This window comes from Ascidia mentula, chromosome 8 (genome assembly GCF_947561715.1).
Source record: "Ascidia mentula chromosome 8, kaAscMent1.1, whole genome shotgun sequence".
Classification (NCBI taxonomy): domain Eukaryota; kingdom Metazoa; phylum Chordata; class Ascidiacea; order Phlebobranchia; family Ascidiidae; genus Ascidia; species Ascidia mentula.
The window spans coordinates 12,413,184-12,436,559 of NC_138573.1; the positions used below are offsets into that span (position 1 = coordinate 12,413,184).

At 40.2% G+C, this 23,376-nt stretch overlaps 1 protein-coding gene across 5 annotated transcripts; it reads right to left on the reverse strand.

The window, feature by feature from the left end:
- Positions 1-1,010: 1,010 nt before the first annotated feature.
- LOC145912602 (protein phosphatase 1 regulatory subunit 12A-like) lies at positions 1,011-22,710 on the reverse strand. 5 transcript variants are annotated; one of them, XR_014403308.1, is made up of 23 exons: positions 22,395-22,710; positions 21,238-21,368; positions 18,723-18,841; positions 17,972-18,143; positions 17,579-17,723; positions 17,128-17,205; positions 17,003-17,067; positions 15,968-16,406; positions 15,605-15,698; positions 15,204-15,346; positions 14,887-14,975; positions 14,677-14,757; positions 14,418-14,507; positions 13,549-13,608; positions 13,248-13,384; positions 13,035-13,177; positions 12,578-12,803; positions 12,053-12,204; positions 8,642-8,704; positions 5,159-5,317; positions 4,469-4,663; positions 3,166-4,199; positions 1,011-2,138 (listed from the first exon to the last, which is right to left on the reverse strand). XR_014403308.1 is itself a non-coding variant. In XM_083000135.1 (22 exons), exons 1-22 carry the CDS (start codon positions 22,641-22,643, stop codon positions 2,052-2,054), a joined length of 3,117 nt encoding a protein of 1,038 aa, XP_082856261.1. In that variant the 5' UTR covers positions 22,644-22,710; the 3' UTR covers positions 1,011-2,051. The 5 variants fall into 5 exon arrangements, 2 of the variants coding, with proteins under 2 accessions (XP_082856261.1, XP_082856260.1); XR_014403310.1 differs by lacking the exon at positions 14,418-14,507; XR_014403309.1 differs by lacking the exon at positions 8,642-8,704.
- Between the last annotated feature and the right edge of the window lie 666 nt (positions 22,711-23,376).

Below are 23,376 nucleotides of genomic sequence, written 5' to 3' on the forward strand. Positions count from 1 at the left end.
GAGTGATTTGCTTTTTTGACAACAACAATTCCTGTGGTCAGTGACCCATGAAGATCTACTGGTACTATTCAAAGAGAAAAAAAAATGATTGCAGCTGCATCCGGGAAAACACAGCAAGGATCTAAGGAGCCTCCATGAGGATCTTTTGTCCTGTAGGATGGCAAAAACAGTCCCAGGGGGCAACCAAAGCAACTTCACTGAGACATTTTTTTGCCATTGCGTAGAAAAGGGTTAGGGCCAACATTAAATTGCAAAATGGATGAGGTTTTTGTGATTCATTTTTCCGCAAAACCAACTTACATTTTTTGCAGCCTATTTAGCTAAAATAATGTCTGACCAGCCCTGGGGGGCGCTTTAAGCAACTATCTTGCAACTAATTTTGACCTGAATGCGTGAACAAGAGGCGGGCCTAACATAAAATCACAAATTATGGTAGACTTCTGTGATTCAATTTTGAGTTACATCCCCTCGAACATTTTGATGCTTTTTCAAGTAAATATTTCACAGCACCCAGCACCAAATGTCTAGCTGACTGAGAAGGGCAAAAATGCACTAAAACTGCACCAAACACGCTGAAAATCGCCCTGGCTAAAGCACGTGACTCCCTGCTCATTCAACCCGAAAATTTATTGCAATGCATCACCGGTTGCCTTGTGTCATCACTGAGATTCGCTATGACAGGGGAGTACAAGACGGGCATTCCCGCGGGCAAAACTATTTTAATAGAAATACTGATATGCGGTCTTGACGTTATCCAATGGTGCACAACCAGTAAAGACTAACTCGGCTCGGTAAACTGAAGTGTTTGCAATTTTTCCCTAGCATATGTGCGAATGTTGTGTAATACAGGCCTATAACTGCGTTTTTGAAAATTTACTGGTTTCAGTTTATAAATTTCTAAATTTTAGAATATTAAAGAAATCGAATTACATCATCTGACATGATGGGATTTTTTTCTGTATATCCACTAATATCTTTCGGCCCACAACAAAACAAACCACCACAAATCATACGAATAACCTTGAATCGATTTAAGTGTTCAGTTTGATCATTTAGCGTCAAAATAGAAAACGAAAATCTTAAAAAAACAACCGAAATATCAAGAATAAAAAGAAAACGGGAGAACGAAGCAATGATACAAAACCACATGTGACGAGACACGCGGTCTGCAAGTTGACCCGGTAACTCGGAGGTCCGCTAAACTTCGCAGCTAATTCAAAAATGCGACATGGTTCGTATGTTCTTTTGGGTGGAGGCACTATAGGGCAAGCAGCGGCGACTTGGGGCCACTCTTGGTGAAATAAAAGACGCCTAAAAAGGGGGGGATCGAAACTTGGGAAACGCGAGAACGCAAGCTCAAAATCAATATCCATTGACGACAATTAAATCATTTGCAATGCTGTTCACCAAGTAAATCTTATTTGCCCGGAACGGAAGATTCTATTCTCCGAGTCGGGTTTTAAACTGAATCACGTGACCCGTACGATTACGCTACGCTCGACCGCGCTGCAGCACCTTGTGTAATCGGCTCTCTATTACATTTAGAGATATAACGCGTGTAGGGTATGACGTGAAAATACACTCTCTTATACGACGATATAGGGGTAAGTAATAACGAGGTGGTTGCCCTTGAATAAAAGGTTGTACGGAAATACTGCTAGAGGGCACCAAAGGGCGCACGTGCCAGATGTAACAAAAATCGATATTATTTTGCGCCGCTACGATGTGCAAAATGACGTCGACATTGGGCGAATTTTGGCGATTTTCTGGAAGAGCCAACGTTTTCAACGCGAAAAAGGGCATTGGGTGTGGACGGTGCAACCAGCTAACAGCAAATCCGCGAACAGCGACATCGCAAATACGTCACCACAACCGCAGACATTGGAGCGCAACGTGACAAACATTGGGTTGTAAACCTTTCGCGAACATTCGAAATACAGAGTGTATCAATCTCCAACAGTCGGGCAGTATACTGGCTTCACGGTAGATTGGTGAAAACGGTTGGTCCGCACCGAAAATAGGGCGGGAGCCGGACGCGCTCTTGCGCGCCATCATTTGGAAAGCTTGCTTATGACGCGGATGAGGGCGCCGTTTTCGTCCTTCAGACGCTGATTATCGGATTTGAGATCGGTGAGCACCTGAAAACACAAAAAATCAGTTGCTTGATTGTGATCGTTGATTATACAATATTATATAAAGTCGCGATGAAACGGACTTCTTCAGCGTTAATTCAGGGATCTCTATGTTAATGGTTGGGAAATTTTTAACTACAATTATATCATCTTCCGATTACTGGAAGGTTTCTTACTGCGCAGTGCAGAAATCAAACACAGTCTTCACAAAAGAAACAATAAAAAAACCACGACAGAAGGAGGTCATGCGTTCAGAGTTCGTGCGCGACAGAAAAGGAAAACTGAATGAAAGCAAACGATCACGCCGCACCTCCTTGGGTTCGCCCGCCAATCACAAAGCGTGAGGTCACAAATAAAACGACATACCAAGGAGAGAGACTGCAATAAAAGTGTGCCATCTCCACCATGCAGGGCCTGTCACTCAAACGACAGCAAATTTTTCGAAGTTCGTTTTTGATTCAGTTCATGCAAAACCAAAGGGAACGCAAATGATTGAAGGAAGACTCGACGCAGTGGGAATTAAGTTAGGGGAAGGCTTGAACGCGACTGGAGTGCAGGAAGATATGCCTCGAGCTGCGTTGGCTTTAAGTAGACGTTCTATATATGCCCGGCATTGAGAATGCAATTAGTCAAATAAATCACAAAAATATGACAATTGCTTTGTTTCAAAATGTCTTAACCACCATTAAGGGATTTGTTTTCCTCGCAAACTTTCTTTGTTACGTTTTTCAAACAGGCGCCAAGCCAGCCCGGTTTAATAAATTCGAATCACTTTCAGGGTGCTGTTACCGAGATTTTTGCTTTTGGCAAGGACTGTACATGCTAACGTGATTACAGAGGGTAAACAGCCAATCAATCAACGCAAGCAACCGGACGCGTCGTCGGGACCAGGGGCCCGGCTTGGCGGCGGCAAACAAAACCAAACGGCACAAACAAATGAAAAATGGAGACTCGATTTTTGGCGCGAAGAATTGTTGGTCGCCGTGCCAGGCATCAAAACCACTCGAGCAATTCTCCAATGAACAAGCTTCACCTTAAAGGGGCAAAACGGGCGATGTAGGCGGCTGGCTGAGGAAAGGTTGTCGGAGGAAGATTCGGATGGAAAGTCACACTTGATTGACAGGAAAAACTTGACAGCGCGCGGACGCACTATGTCGATGGAAGAGCGAATGCCGGCCAGCCAGCCACAGTCGGGTTTTAATTCTTTAGGCGGTAAGTGTTCATCAGTTCGCCGACACGTTTTGAGTTGGCGGAAGAAGGAAAGGTCACTGGTGAGCGAGATCGTTTGATGGCGTCGTAAGCGCGTGAAGATGAATATCCGCCACTGTATGTTGATGGGTCTCTCCTGTCGGTTCCGTATCTCGATGAAATAGTCGATGTCGTATCGCTTGACAGCTTACTTCGTGTCAGCACAGGACTGCTTGGTGGCAAGGAATTCATAAAACGACTACGCGACGCTGGGACGGGGATTGTGTGGTAACTTCCGGCAAGAGATGGGGACGAGGAAGAGCTGGGAAACTTTCCAGCGGAGGAAGATGAGGATGAAGAGAGAAGACCCGCGTTTCGTTTTTCGCGCAAGCTGCCTCCGCTTCTGAGTGGGCGATCCGTTGTGTGGTCTGAAGTGGAGTCGACCCTGCTGCCGTATTTACTCAGGTAGTCGGATTTGTAGCGCGATCCAGATGTCGGGTAATCGCTTCTCAACCGGGAGGAGTATTTCTCGGAAAACGACGGACGACGCTCGCTCTCCTCCGATATACTGGAGTTGGAGGAATCGGAAGATGTTTTTTCGAGCTTTTTCTTCTCTCTAGAAACCGGAGTTTTCAACGAACTCGAGTCGTCGTCGTCGGAGGCCAAACAATCTTTATCGGTCGGTTTGCTGTCCGTAACGTCGGCCTCTTTTGGGGCCGCAGAACGTCCAGAGAATGCCTCTACCAATGACGTAGGCTTCGTCGATCTTTGCTTCTCTTCGGGGGAATAACCTAGTTTGTTAACCAAACGCGTGAGCGCCTGGTTTTCCTGCTTCAGCTCGAGATTCTTGGCGCGCAGGGCGTCGCGTTCGTCGCTGTTCTGATGGTCGAACGAATCCAAGGTTTAGGTTTGAAGGGAAGTTAAACCCTATATGTTAATCGGTGACCCCGAAGACACGATTTACGTCATGCACTGGATTGATATATACCCGACACAAAGAAACAGAGCTTACAAAATTATCATAGATATGTCATAGGCAAGAAACAGTATATGCTAACAAACTGTACCCAAAACAAACCTCCATTCTATATATATGCCAATCCCTAAAGCCGAACAACATGTAATTACTCAGAACAACAAATACATACCATGATTTCTTTCTCCATGTCAGCTAGTTTTCTTTCAAGAGCTTTTCTCTCTCTCTTCTCGACTTCTACTGCTTTTTTCCTCGCCGTTACGTCCTCCGCTCTATCCAGGCGACTCTCAAGCTCAGCAATCTTCCTCCGGGCATCGGCGAGTTCCGATCTCAAGGTCTCGTTCTCAGAGCACTGCTCATCGTACAACTGCAAAACAAAACATAGTTAGTAACCGACGCACACTTTATTATGATATGCCATGTACTATAGCAATAGACAATGTTGGCAATCACAGTATCCTACTTCAATTGCGGTATGCCGTCAGATGTGATTATTGTGTGTAAGAAAGATTGTGATAATAAATATATTATGTTTGTATTGCACACACACACAAGGCAAAAATATTGAAAACTCGAAATCAGATTCATACAAACCGCGAAAACCTAATTTCAAGTTTTTATGATCACACGGTAGTTTAAACCGCCAGGGAAATAAAACTACCCGACCACAAAAAGCAATTTGAAACGAGAAACAACTCGCTGCCACCCACAGCGGGATTTGCTGGAGCGCAATAAATGTACCAGCTCATGGAAGGGAAAGGCACCTTCACGGGCCAATGTTTTCAATAGCCAACCCCGACTGCATTGCGCAAGTTCAAAGGCGCAAAGCAAACAGTGGTTTCAGCGCGAAACAAAACACGACCTTCTTGTAGTTTTTCTCGGTGTGTCGTTCCTCTCCGCCCGCAGACGAAGTAAGACGCGATGGAAGATCAGAGTCGCTGCCCCGCAAACCGCTTCTGTGTCGGTTGTGTCGGTCAGGGAGGGATGAAGTTTCGTAACGAGAAGTTCGCAGTCGTTCCGCCTGGGGACGAGATAACACGGTTATATTGACTGGAATCAGCAAGGGTGCATGAGCGCCAAACATACAGAGAGAGCATTCTCATAAACTTGAACGCCAAAACATAAAATGAAAAAATAAAACGACCCGAAAAACGTCTGCATGCCAAGACCATTGCCATTAGTTCTAAATTTCTGTCATTTTTTCTGGATATTAGTCCAATAACGTTTGCCTTGCGACACATAAATGCAATCCAAGTACCCCAGTCACATGTGTACCAATAAGTACAAGGCAGCCAAAGTACCTTTAGACGACATGTCAAAACAGAAGATTTGCAAGTTTTGTCGGAAGTATGTTGCTTTCGAGCACTTTTGCAATATGATACAATCCATACTATACACAAGATCGATAACCGTGTTGCAAACCCGGCCCGTGCCTTTCGCGCTCCTTCTATAAATACACACTATCGTAACAAGGACCCTACGTAACCACCGACAGGTGTTAGTGAGATTGCCTTACTAGAGAAGGCCTCGACGGCGAAGGAACACGCCGCGGACTTGAGTCACCATCAGTTCTAGCGCTCAACAGGCGCCTCGACGAGTACTTAGAGGTCATTGCGACATGCTGGCTGCTTGACGAAGTATTTCGAATTCAAGACCGACGACTTTTGTAGCAGGGTTACATAGTTTAAAAGCAAAGCTATTGTGCTTACAACTATAGCTGTATTGTACATACATCAAAGCTCATACAAAACTTGATAAATATTCAGACAATACAATGAAACAAAGCGCAATACGAAGATAATGAAATTATCATAGGTGTTGCACCACGAACGAGTGACATTTTACATTGAATTTACAGTTTTAAACAGTTTTGATATATTTAACATTGTTATTTCATTCTAAGAACATTGATAAAAAATTCAATAGTTTAACACCTCCTTCTCACAGCTTTATCGTATCATAGTCTGTCTATACAATACAGACCCGTGTCTCACGTCTGCTGAAGCATTTGACTGAAGCGCAACGTATGTTGGGTCGCATGAATAAATAATGAGTCCCTGGTCTTAAAAAGACAAAAACGTGCTCCGTTACGGCCGGGAGGCTCTGCTCGAGAAACATAAATATCGGATAAACTAGCAGTAGTAAAACATTAGACTTGCCCAGACAGGGGACCAGATTTTTTTCAGTTGTATGAGCTCGACTAGTTGATGCGACTCTAATCGAACTACACAAAAATATTTCTATGTTCAAGAATGTAAAGTTTGCGCTCGCCAGTTCACGACAATCTCTGACTTGCTACGATTATCTGCCACAGAAACTTAATAGTTCTGTAAACACACTTCAGTGCGCAGCGACTAACAAGATCCCACAGACAATTGTATCTAATCGATTAGCTGAGAGAACAAGGTGACATTTTCAATGACGCAATCGAAACGCTTCAATGCCACTATAGTACTGCTCTGAAGCCTTTGTTTAAATTAGCAGATCAACTGTCACATCAGCGGGCCTATTATTAAACTTACACCCCTCTTTTCGGTTGCACATCTAATTGCACCTTTCCTACATTCGTGCATGTCTGATTAAGTGTGTTTGCTCATCTTCGTTGCGTTGCTGAATGGTCGAGTACGTTTATAAACGTAGCCTAACTGCAATTTTAGCCACGATTTTCGCCTGAGGCGCTGAGCAAACGCCAAGACGAGCGTAATGTTCAAAAACATGCAATCGAAAGTCAACATTCCCAAGGAACCCTTAAACCTGTCAACTCGACTTTGCTCCATCGCGATGTGACGCCACATACAGACACGGTCCAGCTAGCTCGTGTTTCGTCAAGTGGTAATTGGGCTGCTCTTGTATATTTCACAGTGGTCTGTGGGTTAGTGGTATCACAATATGCCACTCAAGTTGCGCTTGCCCCGCAGGAATGGCAAACGCGCCTAAGAGAAGACCTCATCGGTGCAAAAACAGCCGCTTTTTACCGCAGAACGTATGGGCGAGGGTAGCATACCACAATTTCGCTCGAGCATGCAGGTTTGCCCCTAACACCGCTGCTTTTAGCTGTCACTTTCTATACGTCGTTCAGGTAAGAATTGAAACTCTGACCTTTTGCTCAACTCCCATGTTTTCTTTCCTTGTCTGGCAGTCACACACCAAGAGCTCCGTAAAAGAAACTCGGGCTTTTTGAGACGAAAGCACACCTCCCCATTACGCAAACAAGAAAGGTCACGTTTGGGCACTGCCGGCCAAGTTTAAAAATAAGAAACTCTCCCACTTCTACGCGAAAACAATGGCGGTCGTGACGACATAAACGCATAGCGAGTTTTGCACCCAGTTGCGAACGCACGCCATCGCTACCATCTAAACTTCGGTAGGCTTCAAGCACCTGCTGCAAATCTCGTCGGCCACTGGCCCATATAAGGTCACGCCCTCACGCCGTCAACGCCAGCATTCCGTGGCCCGCAGACGCTTTTAACTTGCTATCCATCACTGGTAAACTATTGCAAAACTTTGCCTCTCACAGCTGTGACTAGTTATCTGGACTGGATAATTGCATTATCAAATCCAACATATAGGATATTATTTACATTGTATGCTAATCTGCAGCCTTAGTGCGAAAAAACAGCACCACGGCGCTATGCATCCACGTAGCATCGTTTAACGTCTACAGTCGGAAGCTGCCTGCCAAAGAGACATGTGACGTCACGCGCCCCTTTCGATTATTTACAGCACGTGACGTTATCCGCTTAACACAGATGAGCGTTGGGCTTAAAGCCACGAATTTAGCTGATTGGCAATCAGCTGATTAGTAATATGCGGACATCGAAACTTCGCTGATATCGAAACGGCACCAACTCATGAAGAAAAAATAACTGCGTCGCCGTTTAGACTAAAAGGACTTGGAAGGTAAATCCACAGAGGCGATGGGAAAAAGCACACCAAGCGCATCTATTTATAACAACGGGCCTCGGAACAACAGCCCGCAATCGCAATAACCGCTATTGGCATTTCCAGGCTTGGGAGAGTGACTGGCAAAGGTTCGTTATTGGCAAAGACAAACTGCGGAGGGCGAACCTTCAGCTTAGGTCGAAAACAGGAAATTCTCGAGGGAAAATGAAGCCAATATGCAATAAAAGCATTTTTTTGCAGAACAATGCCTACATGTGACCGAATTTCATCTAGACATAGGTGAACATCTGAAACTTTAGGTAAAGGAACATATTTTCTTTTCTAGATCAGTCAAAAGAACACAAAGGCCCAATTACAAACAAAAAAGCAACCAAAATAATAAAGCAGCAACAAAACAAATGCTTTATAATTGTTTAAAAAATAAATAAAAGGAAAGCAATACCTTTGATACATCAACAGAATCAATATCATTCTTTATTATTTCATCACCATCATCACTTTGATTCTGGAATAAATACAAAATAATGATTACATGGTACAGACTCCAATTGGAAGCAAAATACAACCAGCATAAAATCAATGGTCACAAAACTGAATAAACACAGCATAAAACATACATATAATGATTTACTAGAAAATCAATTCAACAAGAACAGTAACATGTTGCTCAAGATAGAACCGTTTTTCATGATAGAGCCAAACACAAAAATGAAACACCATTCCAACATAAGGCAAGTGTTTGTCGACCAACCCCAAGCAAACAGTGAGGAGGTCAGGGAATGTAAATGAATGGGGAAAATGAGGTAGTTCGTTTCCTGGATAATGCGCCACACATTTGTTGCCTATTTACTATCAACATTACACACGATGGCACTGGTGCACTGTCAGGCATTCACTAGAGCTAAAATACGCAACTGGGCCAGCCCCTTCTTTGGCATGACTCGCTATCAGACTTCATCTATTTACAATACTGACATCCTTCCTGTGGCTCAAGACATGTCAAGCTAATTACCATATCTTAAAATCTCGGCTAGCTAAATGTCAAATATATTTTTACACCTGAACTGATATAGAGATAATTTAAGTTTAAATTTACCGGCGGTACATTGATATTAGAAGCATTTGTTGTAAGTTTGGCAACCAGAAGCATGTTTTTAAACAATGGCAGCAAATGAAACTTGAAATTTCAAAGAAATTCAGGTCATTGTGGAGAATAACTAAAAACTAACCTTGACAGAAGTATGACAACTGAAATCCAATCTGCGTTTGACTTTTTCTAGCTCTTTGTGACAACTGACTTCAGGGTTCCTTAAACATTGCTTTGAACCAGTTGCTATGTCAACACTATCTCCCGAGCTTAAACAAACACCAGCTGAGTATTTGACATAGTTTTCAGCTGCAATAAATACTTCTCTATCAGCTTTCACTGAAAGTATTTCTACTTCTGGTGACTGTTGTATGGAGGTACCAGATTCTGCCCTTTCACTACTTGCACCCAATCCCCTTTGGTGGTTGCTTACTATTGGGGAAACACTATGGCGCCTTCCTGACATCAAATAACTCTTACTCTGGAGCAATAGTGGGTATGAGATGACAGACACCTTTCCTACACTTTCACTTGTATCTGTATATTTGTCTGTACTATCATTAGCTGGACTGGCCAAACTTGGTCTGCCTCCAAAATGTTGTCTCTTCAACTCAATTGGATGAAGATCATGTTGTATGGATCTGCGCTTAAACAAGCCTGATTTCCTCATCTTTGATTTCTTCAACACTGCTCCACTGGGACTGGACTGGCCGAGAAGAAAATTTCTGACGTTTCTGGTAACTGTGCCCAGCCTACGCAACCATGCTAAGTCGGTTACGGTGTTTTCATCTTCACTGCAAAGTGTGGCCTGTAGTTGGTCGCTTACCACTCTAACTCCATGCTGGCCCTGCAAAAGAGAGAAAGAATTTGAGACCCTAAAATGAAGTGATAGGAATGGTGGGATTGAAGTGTTTTTATCATTTTCCTATAGCTAGTATGTTTTAACTGCATGCTGTGTTATCCTATGTGTGATGAAAATATTTAAGCCATTAGTTTGCAGTAGTGAATAAACCGGGCAAAAAACCACCAGTGTGGTCATGGGTTCTACAATAACACCACAAACTCAATACACACACAATCTTTTGTAATGTACAAGCACTTGTTATTCATGTTAGTGAGTTGTATAATACAACATCAGCAAGTAGGTTACAAATATGCATGCACGTGGAACATCAAGACACACTCATTTAAATGGTAAATTTGGCCCATTGTAGTTTGAAATATGAAAGGTGTATTTTAAGATAGTAATCAACATGCTGTGGCATTCAATGAAATGAAAGTTTTTCAAAAACTTGAACAGTGTCACCAAAAAAGAACAGGCTTGTGAGGCATGCAAACATCAATACAAACTATTTGTTTGCTAAATTTATCACAGCACTTTCACAGCTGTGGGGTACAGTAATGCTTTACACAACACTTGATTTGTCACATGAATATAAACATATGAATACACAACAGGGCAATGCTGTAGTTTAACATCTTTTTAAAATATTACCCTTTGCAACAACGGTTATATTGCAACAAGCTTTTGCAACAGAAATACATTCTTCAACATAAGGTAACAATCAATTATTTCACTTCAGCAGATGGAGCTAGGCGAGTTACAGGCAAATTTGGCTCTTACTTATGATTTTGTTTGCTTTTTTGTTACATGAACTGCTACATTTACAACACATACACTAAAAGGCCGCTGTAAATTACAATAGGAGCAAGCTAAAACAGATACATGAAGTTGTCCGTCCCATCAAAACCCTAGGAATGTTGACATTAATCACCCCAGCATTTCCAGAGGGAATAGAAAGCAATGAAACAGCTGAGACAGCAAGCACACCCGCATAATCGGCCCATCATATTACCATTGGTCTTGACAGATATTTTGTCAGGGGCGTTAGTCTCTGGACTGCTTTCTTTTGTTTTTACTGGCTCTGCCAATAGGTGTGTTAGTTCACTGGCAGGTTCATCACCTTTGGTTATTGTGGATGGATGTGTTTCACCAGTTGGGAGATGGCGCCGTCTCATTTCAGAAGGGTCTGCCTCTGTACTGTCACCCACTGGAACTTGTTCAATCGTCTCAATCTTTGCAGCAGTTTCCTGTGACTTTGTGTCTGTTTTTAGGGTTTTGTCAGGTAACTGTGTCGCACTTTCAGGTTTGACCTCTTCAGGTGGTTTTGTTGCAAACATTTCAACAAGACTTGGCTGTGCTGGGTTTTGAGAGACTGTCTTTTCATCTGATGTTCCAGACATTTGAACACTACTAGCATCTTGCTCATTTATGTCAGTTCCATTTACATGTAGAATTGTATCGTTTGCTCCTTCAAGTTCAGTGTTTTCTGCTGAAGATTTATTTTCGTTGTTAATATCACTTGGCGAAATAGTTATTTCTGTGCGATTGCTTTTTTCGCTGTCACTAGTTTCAAGCAGGTTTTCCACCGAGTGACGTTTCAGTTTTTTATTTAGACGCTCAACGAATGCCTTATGCTTTTCGTCATCATCATTGTCACCTGCATGTTTTCTAATACTAAGGGATCCCGGAGCAGAACCAGAATCAGTTTTTGCTCTTGCTTTACTACGACCTTGAAATCTTGGACTTCCATGTGGTTTCACAGGAAAGGCACTGGTTGACAGTTCAGCATCAGAATCAGACTTTTCTTGTGCTCTCTTTGCTTCAATGCGATTTGCGATTTTTCTGTACATCTCTCCATCTCCGCCGGCCCTTCTGTTACTACCTGTGGAACCTATCGACCTATCGGCTTCTTCATCACTTACATCAGCATTTGCTGCATCAGGTGTGAGGTCAGGAAGGCCAGTCGATCTTCTGTCTTTCCGCTGACGTCTTCTTTGTAGTGCCGCTGATTTCTTAGCAGAAGGAGATTGCTCTGCGGGTGTTGCATTATTCCTACTATCTTCGTCCCCATCATCTTAACATTGTCAATATTTTTGTTATGTAGGTGTGTTTTTTACAGCATAACAACAAGCTTCTAATAAAACAGAATTTGAATATCTACTGATTTCTTGTGTATCTGTATTCTCTTATACTTCCACAACATTTCTTCAATACAATTATATCAGGCATATGTGAATAATTCCCAAAAAAGTTTATGATAATACAGATAATAAAAAAAATATGTTCTCCGCAACCATTATTGTTTTAAATTAGAGTCTTGCTCTACAAATTAACCACATGAAACTTTACAAGTATAGTTACGGTGGTCAAGGGTAATATTCTAGTGATGGCAGTTTAGTAACATAACAGTCCAAGCATGACAAAATACATAAATAAATATCCATTACCTAAAAAGAGATTATCAGACTTTTCAGGGTCATCATTCACTGTTATGCTTGGCACGGTGGATCCAGGAGCCGGCCTGGGTGAAATTCTTACACGTTCACTTGAAGGTATGTAACTCGAAGGCAAGGTTACAGTCTTGGCGTGGGAACTGGCTGTCAATGCTGACGAATTGTGGTTCCCTGCATGTGGGTCCTTGTGTCGCCAATTCAAATGCAGAGGCACAGAATCCTATTTGGCAAAATACAATAAGTTTTTACAATGAAGTAATTCTAATTGGCACAATACTACGAAGGATATTTATGTCTTTAACATAATTTTGGCAAAAAACAACAAGAAACACATTTACCCCATGTTTATTGAATAAAGAAATTCTGCAATAAGGTCATCAAATGTCTTGGTTAACCTAAATGTTTATGAATGACTGATACAAACCAAACAAAATATACAAATTATATTTACATTATGAGGTATTTTGGTAGTTTCAGGCATGTTTGAACTATCAGTTGAATCGTTCTGCTTTGTGGAGGATGCAGCAGTACCACTTGACGATTCTCTCTCCTGCTTCATGTTCTCTATCTGTCTCTTTGCTTCCTCGTACACATCTGCACAAAACATCCAAAAACATTATGAGCGAACAAATTGGACAGCCGTGTTTAAGGGAGATTTATTTACCAAGGGTGACTCCCTGCGTTGATCGCCGTGTCTGTCTCTCTCTCCTTGATCTCGCTTTCCTCTGTGCCTCAGCTTCCTCATCTCTTACCGGTTGAAGATGCGAACGACGTTTTTCTGGTTTGTCCGACTTCAGGTCACTGAGAGAAAAAAGAAATGTCAGTTTATAATATGACAAATATTCCATAGCTTAAATATGACAAACAGTTTTTCAAAACATGTTAAATAAACACTAATTTTATCTGTTAGTATTAGCCAACAACACCATTTATTTTGACTTTTCATGAGAAATAAAATAATATACTTGGTGGCAGTTTCTGTTGGCTGACCGGTAGATGTGGTATTATCTTCACTGTCGTCACCACTATAAAAAATACCAGTTTTATATACATCTAAGCACTGCATCCACCAATACCATCATTAACATGCAAAGAGCATAGATTGAAAAAATATGAAGTTAAATCTTTTTTAAATAGGTTGTTGCTAGTTCATTTAATGACATTTTTGTAAATCCTGGCCAATGATTATGTCATACCCAACAAAAAAATCAATGTATCAAAGTTTTAGCGTCAAGCCAAACACTCTAAAGTACATGCACTCCGATGCTATACACCATAAACCACTCAACAAACTGCAATAAAATAGAGACTGACGGTGTATCACTTGATGTGCCAGTTACATTGCATTTTTTTTGTTTCTACATTTGTTAAAATATTTTGTCAAATGTATTGAAGTGTATTGCATGTATAAGTTATTATCAACAGACATTGGGTCATGCTATAGTAAAACCTAAATGTACCACTAGTCCACTAATAATCTAACTTAAAAAAGAGCTTGATTACTTTAGCTCCATTAGGAAGCATTGTAACACAGCACATAGCTGATCATGTGCTACAGAATTAAACCAAATCAGGTATTGGAAAAATTAAAAACTACCCTCATCAGTATAGCACTGAAAATACAAGTGATACAATAACTAGCTGTGTCATTTGAGTATGATTTTCTAGCTAACCTAGCAAGCTACATCCATTTTTAAACAGGCATGCAGTACCACACAATATGTAGTAGCTACACTGAGACTACATAAAATTGCTAAACACAAATTAACACCAAAGTTTAACACTGCATCCTAGCATAGCACAAGGCAAGGCAAACAAGTTGTGCTACTTGTACCTTTGAAGCACACCACGGCGATTAAGCATGTATGAAGAATCAGGAACGTCAGTGCTAGTTGTACGCCCCACCGCTTTTTTGTATGAGATGCTAAGGGGTTTATTCATTAAAACACCACATAAGCACATTTAATTGCCATTACATTTAGGGGTAATTAATCACAATTTTTGGGGCATGTGATTGCACATTTTAAGCAATGAGCCAGGCACAACCTAGCTATGCAGCAAAATTTGTAAAATACTCATCTGTAGGGGCATACCTGCGTTTGAAGGAGGGTATTGAGGCAGATGATGATCCTGTATCATTTCTGTACCTTCCATACGAACTTGACCTCTGGTATCTACAACAATATTCATACAAACCATTATTATGCACCACCAGCTTCGTAGTTGTGAACGAAACTGACTGTACAAAGCTACTATATGTTCTTAGTTACTATACTGTATTTATATTGATTATTTTTACCCACCCAGTGTTGTCCTGGTCAGAATCTCTGCGAGCTTTCGTTGAACTTCTTCCATCCAAAATAGGTGCCACCCTTGCAGTTTGGATATCAGGCTACATAGAAGTAGTTTCACAAATATTAGGTGATATAAATTGAACACAAACCAACATAATGCTAATTGTGGAATAGTAACCTTTCAAATTGAAAGGCAATGTCTTACAGTACACAACAGGGTATAACCAAATAAACTCAAAACCTACTGTGCCAGAAAGTAACCTTGTGTATTGAAAAGATCAAAGCACATAGTGCTGACTAATGGATGGCTTTACTTTACAGCAAACCTTTTTGTGTGAAAAGTCCTCAGTAGATTTGGAGACGATGCCACTGGGGATTTTATCAGCGTCAAGTTGAGTTCGCGACGAACTGCTCGTAGTTCTTTGCGCCACTCTTTTCTTCTCATCAAAACTACTTGTTTTTCTGAGGCCTGACAACACGACAATAAACAGTGACCATGAAGTACAGTAAAGTGTGCGAGCATTTCACAATTTTGTTTGCATTTATTTCCAATTAGGTGGTGACAAATGTTGTGCATGAAGTTTGCTAAATGAATATGTTGCACAATTTTAAACACAATGGCTGCAGGAACAATAAGTATTAATAAAAACTTTAAATAAAATTTTAACTACAAGTTTGGCACTTTAATCCTGTAGTTAAGTACTTTAATAATTTGAATACAACTTACCTGATCTCCATGTATCTGGGGCACCGTCTTTGATATCTGGGTTTCTCTCTGTGGGGGTTCCAGGCGTCACACTGGGCACATTTCGTGATCTTTGCTGCAAAAAAAAAAATGGTGAGTACCTTATCTCACTTATAATTTGATTTGATTTCGAATTATGTTGGTTTAAGTTATTCCCAACCTTGCATGAATAACATGAAAAACCTGTTATGTTAACTTATTTTATTGTTTAACATAGGTTACAGTTGTGTGATGATTGTTATTACTCAATTTACTTTTGAATTGAAGTTTTGGTACATTACCAAAAAATGTGTTGCATGTACTGGTGATATAGCAACTGTTTTAATAAAAAAAAAACGGACTTACTGTTGCCTGAATAGGCTGCGCTGCTGCTACTGGACGGTTGTTGGTGACACTGTTAGCACTCAACACTGGAGGGCGCACTTCTTTTTGTGAAGTGGAAGAAGAAAGATGCAAGGATGCCGGACGTGTAGAACGACGAGAACCTAAACTCGAAACATTTCCACCTGACGCACTCTGAGATAGTTTATTAAAACTTTCATTGTTTTCGCGATTTCTCAGGTTGACGGCATCCGATGATCCTGCTCTGGATATTCCTAGCGGAGGTCGACCATGATTTGCATTATTTTCAACTTTTGGTTGTTTTTCTATGGGTATCTTGTTGGTTTTGGAGGAGGCAACTTCGCTGGATGATGTGGAATCTTCTGCATCATCGTCTGATGAGGAGCTCATTTCATCGGTGGCTTTGTGCTTGATGTTGTTGTGTGGTAATTTGTTGTTTAGACTAGGAAATAGCAGAAAAACAGTCTCAAATCCATATTACTGCATAATTTCAATGGTATGGAGTTTTGTATTTTTTTGTCAAAATCCGTGTGAAAACCAGAAATTTTCTTTGACGTTGACCTAAAAACCGCAACGTGCTTGCATTCGCCATTGTTTCCAAACAGGGAGCATCGTTACCGAACACTTGGCATTGTTGCCAAACATGTTGCATTGTTACAAAACAAGTGTCATTTTTCGTCAGTTTACGGACGAAACGTCGTTTTTTTTTTTTTTCTGTAATGACAAGCGGTTTACTTGCGTGAAAGTCAATTAGTTTAGTTGTTAAACTTTGAAAGCAGTAACTTGCATCGAGTGTTCCATAACGTTACACAATTGCGCAAGCCAGAAAACCACCGTTTATGTGACGATTGGCGCCAACATCGGCGTTCGTATTTTGCGATTCTCGCCCACAATTAACCTTAGTTTATACCTGAAAATCGGGGAATTCCCTAAAAAATTTGGACCCCCCCTTTAAAAATTCCTGGATACGCCCCTGAGGGCCACTCTGTTGGTAACATGTGTTTCTGCCAAACCACTTAAAAATACACATAAACTTACTTGGTGTCATTATAGCCAACTGGAGATGGAGGGTTATCAATAACTGAGTTGTTCGGTGAGGATTTCTAAACAAAAACATTGAATAGTTAAAATTATATGTAAAAATGTTATGAATATTTCCATACTCTTTCATCTTGTTGTTTCTTAAGTTCTTCAATATATTCCAACATTTCTTCATCAGCAACATCAGATGGTGTTTGGCCCTACAGCAATTACCAATATTATAGATAGTACACACAATTTTATACCAATTACAACAAGTTCAATTGCGATATAATGAAGATAATAGAAATATATACTTAGAATCTGAGTCAGGAATAAAATCTGAGTGCAAAAAAACTCATTACTTTAAAGAATAATTTTTTGGACATTTCTTGACACAAGGTTCAGTAAAAAAGACAATTTGACCACTAAATTCCATTCAAGGGTGATAGTGAAATCGGTTCCAATCGGAACAATAAATATTAGCACAAAATGACTGTTTGTAAAAAAATTAACATTTTATTACCAGATCACTGTGATGGTTTTTAAATTGACAACTGAGATCATTCAAAAAAAAAAATATTTTAAGCTTACCAATTTACTCCTTATCTTAAAGCTCGCAGTACGATCTGCAAGTAGCTTGGCTGCCTCTTGCTGGGACCAATGTGATGCCGCATGCAAAGGGGTCCATCCATCGTTATCTTGAACATTTGGACTAACACTAGCTTGTAAAAGCAATCTGCAGTGATAAAATTTAGTTTAAATATTTTAAAATATTAGCTAAGATTAATATTTGAAATGTGTGTGGGCATAAATACAAAAGAACAAAATTAATAATTCTGAAGGGCTTTTTTTTTGTTTATCATCAAAGTAAAAACTTATAATGAAATGTACATTAAACCTGAAGAATTAAAACTACTCTCCCAAGAAAACACAACAATTTAAACGCAATACTGAGTATTAGATGCGGTGCATGTGATAACATACTTTATGGCGTCGATGTAACCTTTTGCAGCTGCCACATGCAAAGCAGTGGCGCCTGACTTTGGATGACGGAAAAGTGTTGGCTTCTCCCCGCTTAAATATGAGTTAAGATACTGAGTTGCATCGTTTACCATTACTTCGCGCTCCTGGTTGCGAGCAGCTTCGATATCCAACCCTGGGAAAATCAATTAATAATGTGTGCTAAGCATATTTTCATGCTATTGGGCAGTCTCAAGTACACTGCATCACATAGAAGCCTCATTGTACATCAAAGTGTCGTGTTTAAAAGGTCCCATTAAAACACTTGTAAACTGTAAAGTCACGCTTTATAATAAATTACATTCATGTGATGACACTTAATTTTTTAATTGGGCCAATGGTCAAGTATCCATTAATCACAAACCTAGTGGCATTTGGGGTACATTGCCTTGTATAGCTGGATAGATTGATGCCACTAATCAAATGACAACAAGAATGATGTATTATAAATAATTGTAACATGAAAAATAGTATATTGGCACAAATCACAACAATGGTGTTGAACCAGGCCATCTTTTTACCCTACATATTCCACTAACTATTTATTTGGAATTTCATTACTCTGGAAATTTTTTAGAGAATTTAAGGTTATAAAACATAAACAGAACCAAAAAATAGTTTATTTAAAAAAGTAACTAAGTGGTAACTATTTTTTTTACTTTTCATCCTTTTTTTGATAATCTGGAATTAGTAGGTTGGTACAAGTAGTAAGCACCTTGGTTATCAATCTCTTGCTGCAAAAACTCTATCATGTCATCCTCCTCGGCTATGTCCAGGGGTACTTCCCCTTCTGAATTGACAGCGGCGACACTGGCATTGTTTTCGACAAGGAACCTTAAAGAAAACAAACAATTTTATCCTTACTGTTAAAGATACCCCACATTTCCGAAAAATTGGACATGTAACACCCAAAAAAATTTAAAAGGTCAATTTCAGTTTGTAAATGGCACTTGATTTAGTTTAGAAAATATACATGAATTTATTGTCAAATATGGCAAGGCACTAGACTGAGGACAATGAAGCAACAATTACCATGCACCTTACATGTATATGACAATGTCTGACAGCAGCAAAGCTTTTAACTGTCACCAACACATTGCCCAGTGCCCATATTTGGTTGTGATAGTGCTCAACAAAGACAACAATCTTCCCCTTGTGAATAAGTGGACACTGGACAATGCAATTCAAATAACCAACTCATGTAAACCATTTTGTATGTATGATTCGGTAATAATTTTGATTGGAATTGAGAATTTGCATATGTGTTTCAATCACCCTATAAGTTGTTTATAATTAAAAATAATTACACAAAAATAAAATCATAAAAATGTTGTTTGTTTCAAACTTTAGGGTAGAAAGGTGAAAATAAATGTTTATTAATATTATGGTGTTCAAAAATTACATGTACCTTAAAAATAATGAAAAGTGTCAAGATGATAGCATTGATTTTTCTTTGAAATTAGACAACAAAATTCCTAAAATAGCTACAGGGCGTCACAAGGCTTAACAAACAACTTGCAAACCACTGAGGACAACAAGCAAACAGCCAGTGTGCTTGACAGGGTTGGATGCGCCATAGCTAAAACGCCAAAATCGCATCACGCCACCGCGGTGCATGCACATACGCGCTCATGGCAATTTGCACACAACCGTGTGTCTTTCAGCCAGAAGTGGAGGGTTACCCAGCGCGCCGTGGAGATATATGAATGGCGAAGGCGCACGACGCGGCGGAAACGACCTAATAGCAGGGCCGCGCGGGTATTTATCGGCGTTCGGGCGCTGCTTCACAGGCGCAGAAAGTCGTGAGACGAAACCTTACAACTGGCAGTTGCTAACAATTAAAATTGGCACAGGAGGCTTCTAACATGGCCCGTGGTAATGATTTTACGCCGTGAATAATTCCGTGGCTGCCACAGCGTTGATAATTTGGGCAGCGACAGCGGCAAACACAGCTATGAAGCTGTGGTTCTTGGCACGTATTGGCCACAACAACACATCACGTTCTGTTCTGATAAACCATTCACGACAAGCACCAACAAAAGCCAGGGTTTACAGTAGCGCCGAACCGAACGTTAGGAGATTCCCGATACGCCAGCCAACGGTCCTTGAAATATTTTAAGCGTCAATGGTCACTCGCGCTCGAGGCCGCAAACAACTGGCGGACAATTAAGTGTGAACTATCGCTAAGCACTAAAGCGGGAGTGACGTTGCAGTGCCGATAAGATGGCCGCCCGATGTAGATGCAAGCAATCTAGCCGAGCGGTCACGCGTGATGACAGATCAATGGCGACGCAGTGATCCTTTACAACAGGCTCTGGCTTACTACTGCGCCGCTGGCCGCGCGTATATTAGCGGATCGGACCGTGGACCGCCTGTTCTGCATTCCAGCGCGAAGCCCCGTGTGCTGAAATAACACCGCGCCAAACACAGGTTTAATGGAGAGAAACGCTTACGAAAGGCGACCCGTAGTGCGGCGGGCACGACACACAGTGCCTTTTGAGATAAGATCTCAATATTTTGCGGCCAAAACGCCTGTCGCATAGAGCATTGGCAAAGACTGACGATGTCACAGCGCACACCAACGCCGTTGTGTCGCCTTTAAGACTAACGACACGTTAAAGGAAACAGTTTCCACAAAATTTTGACAAGCGACCCAGACAAATCAATTACGGGGCTGTGTAAATACTTAAGTCTTGAATATAGGCTGCATGCAACATGTCCCCACTTCTTTAACAAGGTTAATGCATCAGGCAGTGAAATGGAATGAAGCTTACATCAAAGTTATTTATGGCTCACTGTGTGTCTGCTGTTCCCCACATGCTTATCACTAACCAAAGATATAACACAAGGGCAGCGCCATTACTCAAGACTGCTTGGCTGGTAAACTTTTTACAAACAAGCTTCAAACAACAACCAATAACACATTGGTCACAGCTGTTACCCTACTTGGTCTTACAAATACACTACATACAAAACTTTAATTGGAAGAAAACATTATTAATGTTTAGTTTTAGTAATTTTACTGCCCTAAAACACACGCATTGTAACACACATCTTCACAAAATCAACTTGACAATACACAGATTGCTATAGATAAGAAATAAGTTTATAGATTCCTGGAAAAATCTACTTACAATCCTATTTCTGGACATCCAATACTATGTTTTGATTGAAGTTTAGTTAGTATCCAACAAAGCAAAAGTATTTTATCTGGTTTAACCAAAATATACCTTGCAATATCCATGTATCCACATGATGCTGCAGCATGTAATGGTGTCCAACCTTCATTGTCCTCTTGGTCAATGTTAATGTCATGCTTTACCAAGTACTCAACTACATCCAGATTGCCATCAATGCAGGCCTAAAAACAATGACAAAATGTACAAAACTGTTTTGTAGAGATATGGTGATGAAAAATTTTAGCATTGTTTCGTTGGAGGTGGATTGTATATATATGTTTAAAAAATGCTTTAAAAAATACAGTAAATAGTTTAAATAGGGTTTTCTGAAGGCGTCACTTCTGAACAGTTTACTCCTTTGGCAAACAGTGTTTGACTTAGCAGTTGGTAATCCAACCAAAAGTGTTGAAACTCAGTAAAGTGACAAATAGTTTTCTGGGTTAAGCAAACACAAACAACTTAAGCCACAGCTAAAGTTCTACATAGCTCAGTTTGCAGTGTTTCAAACCCAATGCTTGTGTGATTTGAAGTATGTCAACATACACATGTGGTACATGCTGCTCATGGTGACAGTCAACAACCTAATGTTGAGCATAATTTTCGCGCCTTTAGCGGCTGTCATCCTAAAATAACTAGTCCATTGTGTGTTGTACTGATAATGGCCATTTAAGAATTATTCTCAAGCAGTTCATATTGTCCTTAAATTCCAATTAATGTTGATTTTGCAGTAAACTACTTCCTGCGCTTTTTTTCACAACTTATGAGAGCAACATCCAATGAAATAAAAAAGGTCTAATCTCCACTGGCCATAAACTATAAATCCTGTCATAAAAATCTTTCGTGAAAATGCAATACTTTGACCATAGACAGAGTTAATGTACAATGTACATGAACGATATACGACTGTGAAAACACACACACACACATAAACAAATTTTTATGCTTGGGCATGAAACAAAACTGATTGGCACGAATTCATGCAAAACTTGTGTTTGATGACATTGTAGTTGTAGCATTTACCATAAAAATTCAAAGATAATTTTATGACAACAAGCACCACTAAAAATGTGGTTTTAGTAAGCTTTAAACACACAACATTTGTTGATCCACCACCACAAAGCATGTTGCTTAAACTCAAAAAGTAGAACGTGGATTTTAGTACAAGACAACCTAGTCAAATTAATCATATTAAAATCAAACATATTTACCTGGTGAAGTGCTGTTAGTCCATCAACGTTGGCGAAATTAATGTCCGCCCCCTTGTCTAAAAGCACGCTGACCTCTTTTAAATCGCCACTGGAACATGCAGCTAAAAACACTGCACCGTCGTCAAATTTTACTTTTGGGGTAGAGTTTGATAAAACAGCTGACTCGGTGTCGGTTTCTGAGTTTTCCCAACGTTTTAACTGTTCCTGTCGCTTTTCTTTGGCAGTTAACGGACGCCCGCTGCCATCCATCGCGTTAGTGAAACTCCAAACCTTGCGATTTCTGCAGCACTGTCCGACGTCATCAACCTCTGCCCACACCCTAGGTCTGAATTGGAAGGAAATTTCTACCGCTCTCTACTGGCCAATTACTTTCCGACCACCATTACTTTCCTCTCACAGTAGAAATAAATAATAAAAAGGAAGTAATAAAATAATTAGTTTAAATTCTAAATTTCCGTAACCATATTATTTGAAAAAAATCAACAATACCTTTGGAAGCATTAAAGTGATAAAATTTTGGTTTTAAACAATTAAAAAATAAAATTACCGTGCAAATAAATATTTTACAATGCACACTTGGAACGCTAGTCATAAATTGTTTTTCTTTAGTGGAGAGCTCTGATTACAGAAATTTTACAAACCAACAACGATAGTATTTGCGCTTTACACATGGATCTGAATGTTGTAACAATGCGATACAGCACCTATTTTTGCAAGGTTAGTAGCCTGCCACTGTAACTCAATAAGATATTTACAACAGGACATTTTTTGTTATTTTCCATTGTTATAGTAACAAATTTTTACTTTTGCTAAATTTGGGGAGCCGCCAATACGTGTCGTGGTTTACTTCCTGGTAAGCAAATAAAATTTTGGTACTCTTATCTTTTGTCTGGTAGGTTTCGTTGTTCATTTTCGAAAGTGTAAAATATTGATTTAACAACAAAAACAATTGGTCCAAATGAATATTATGTCCGCTCTTACT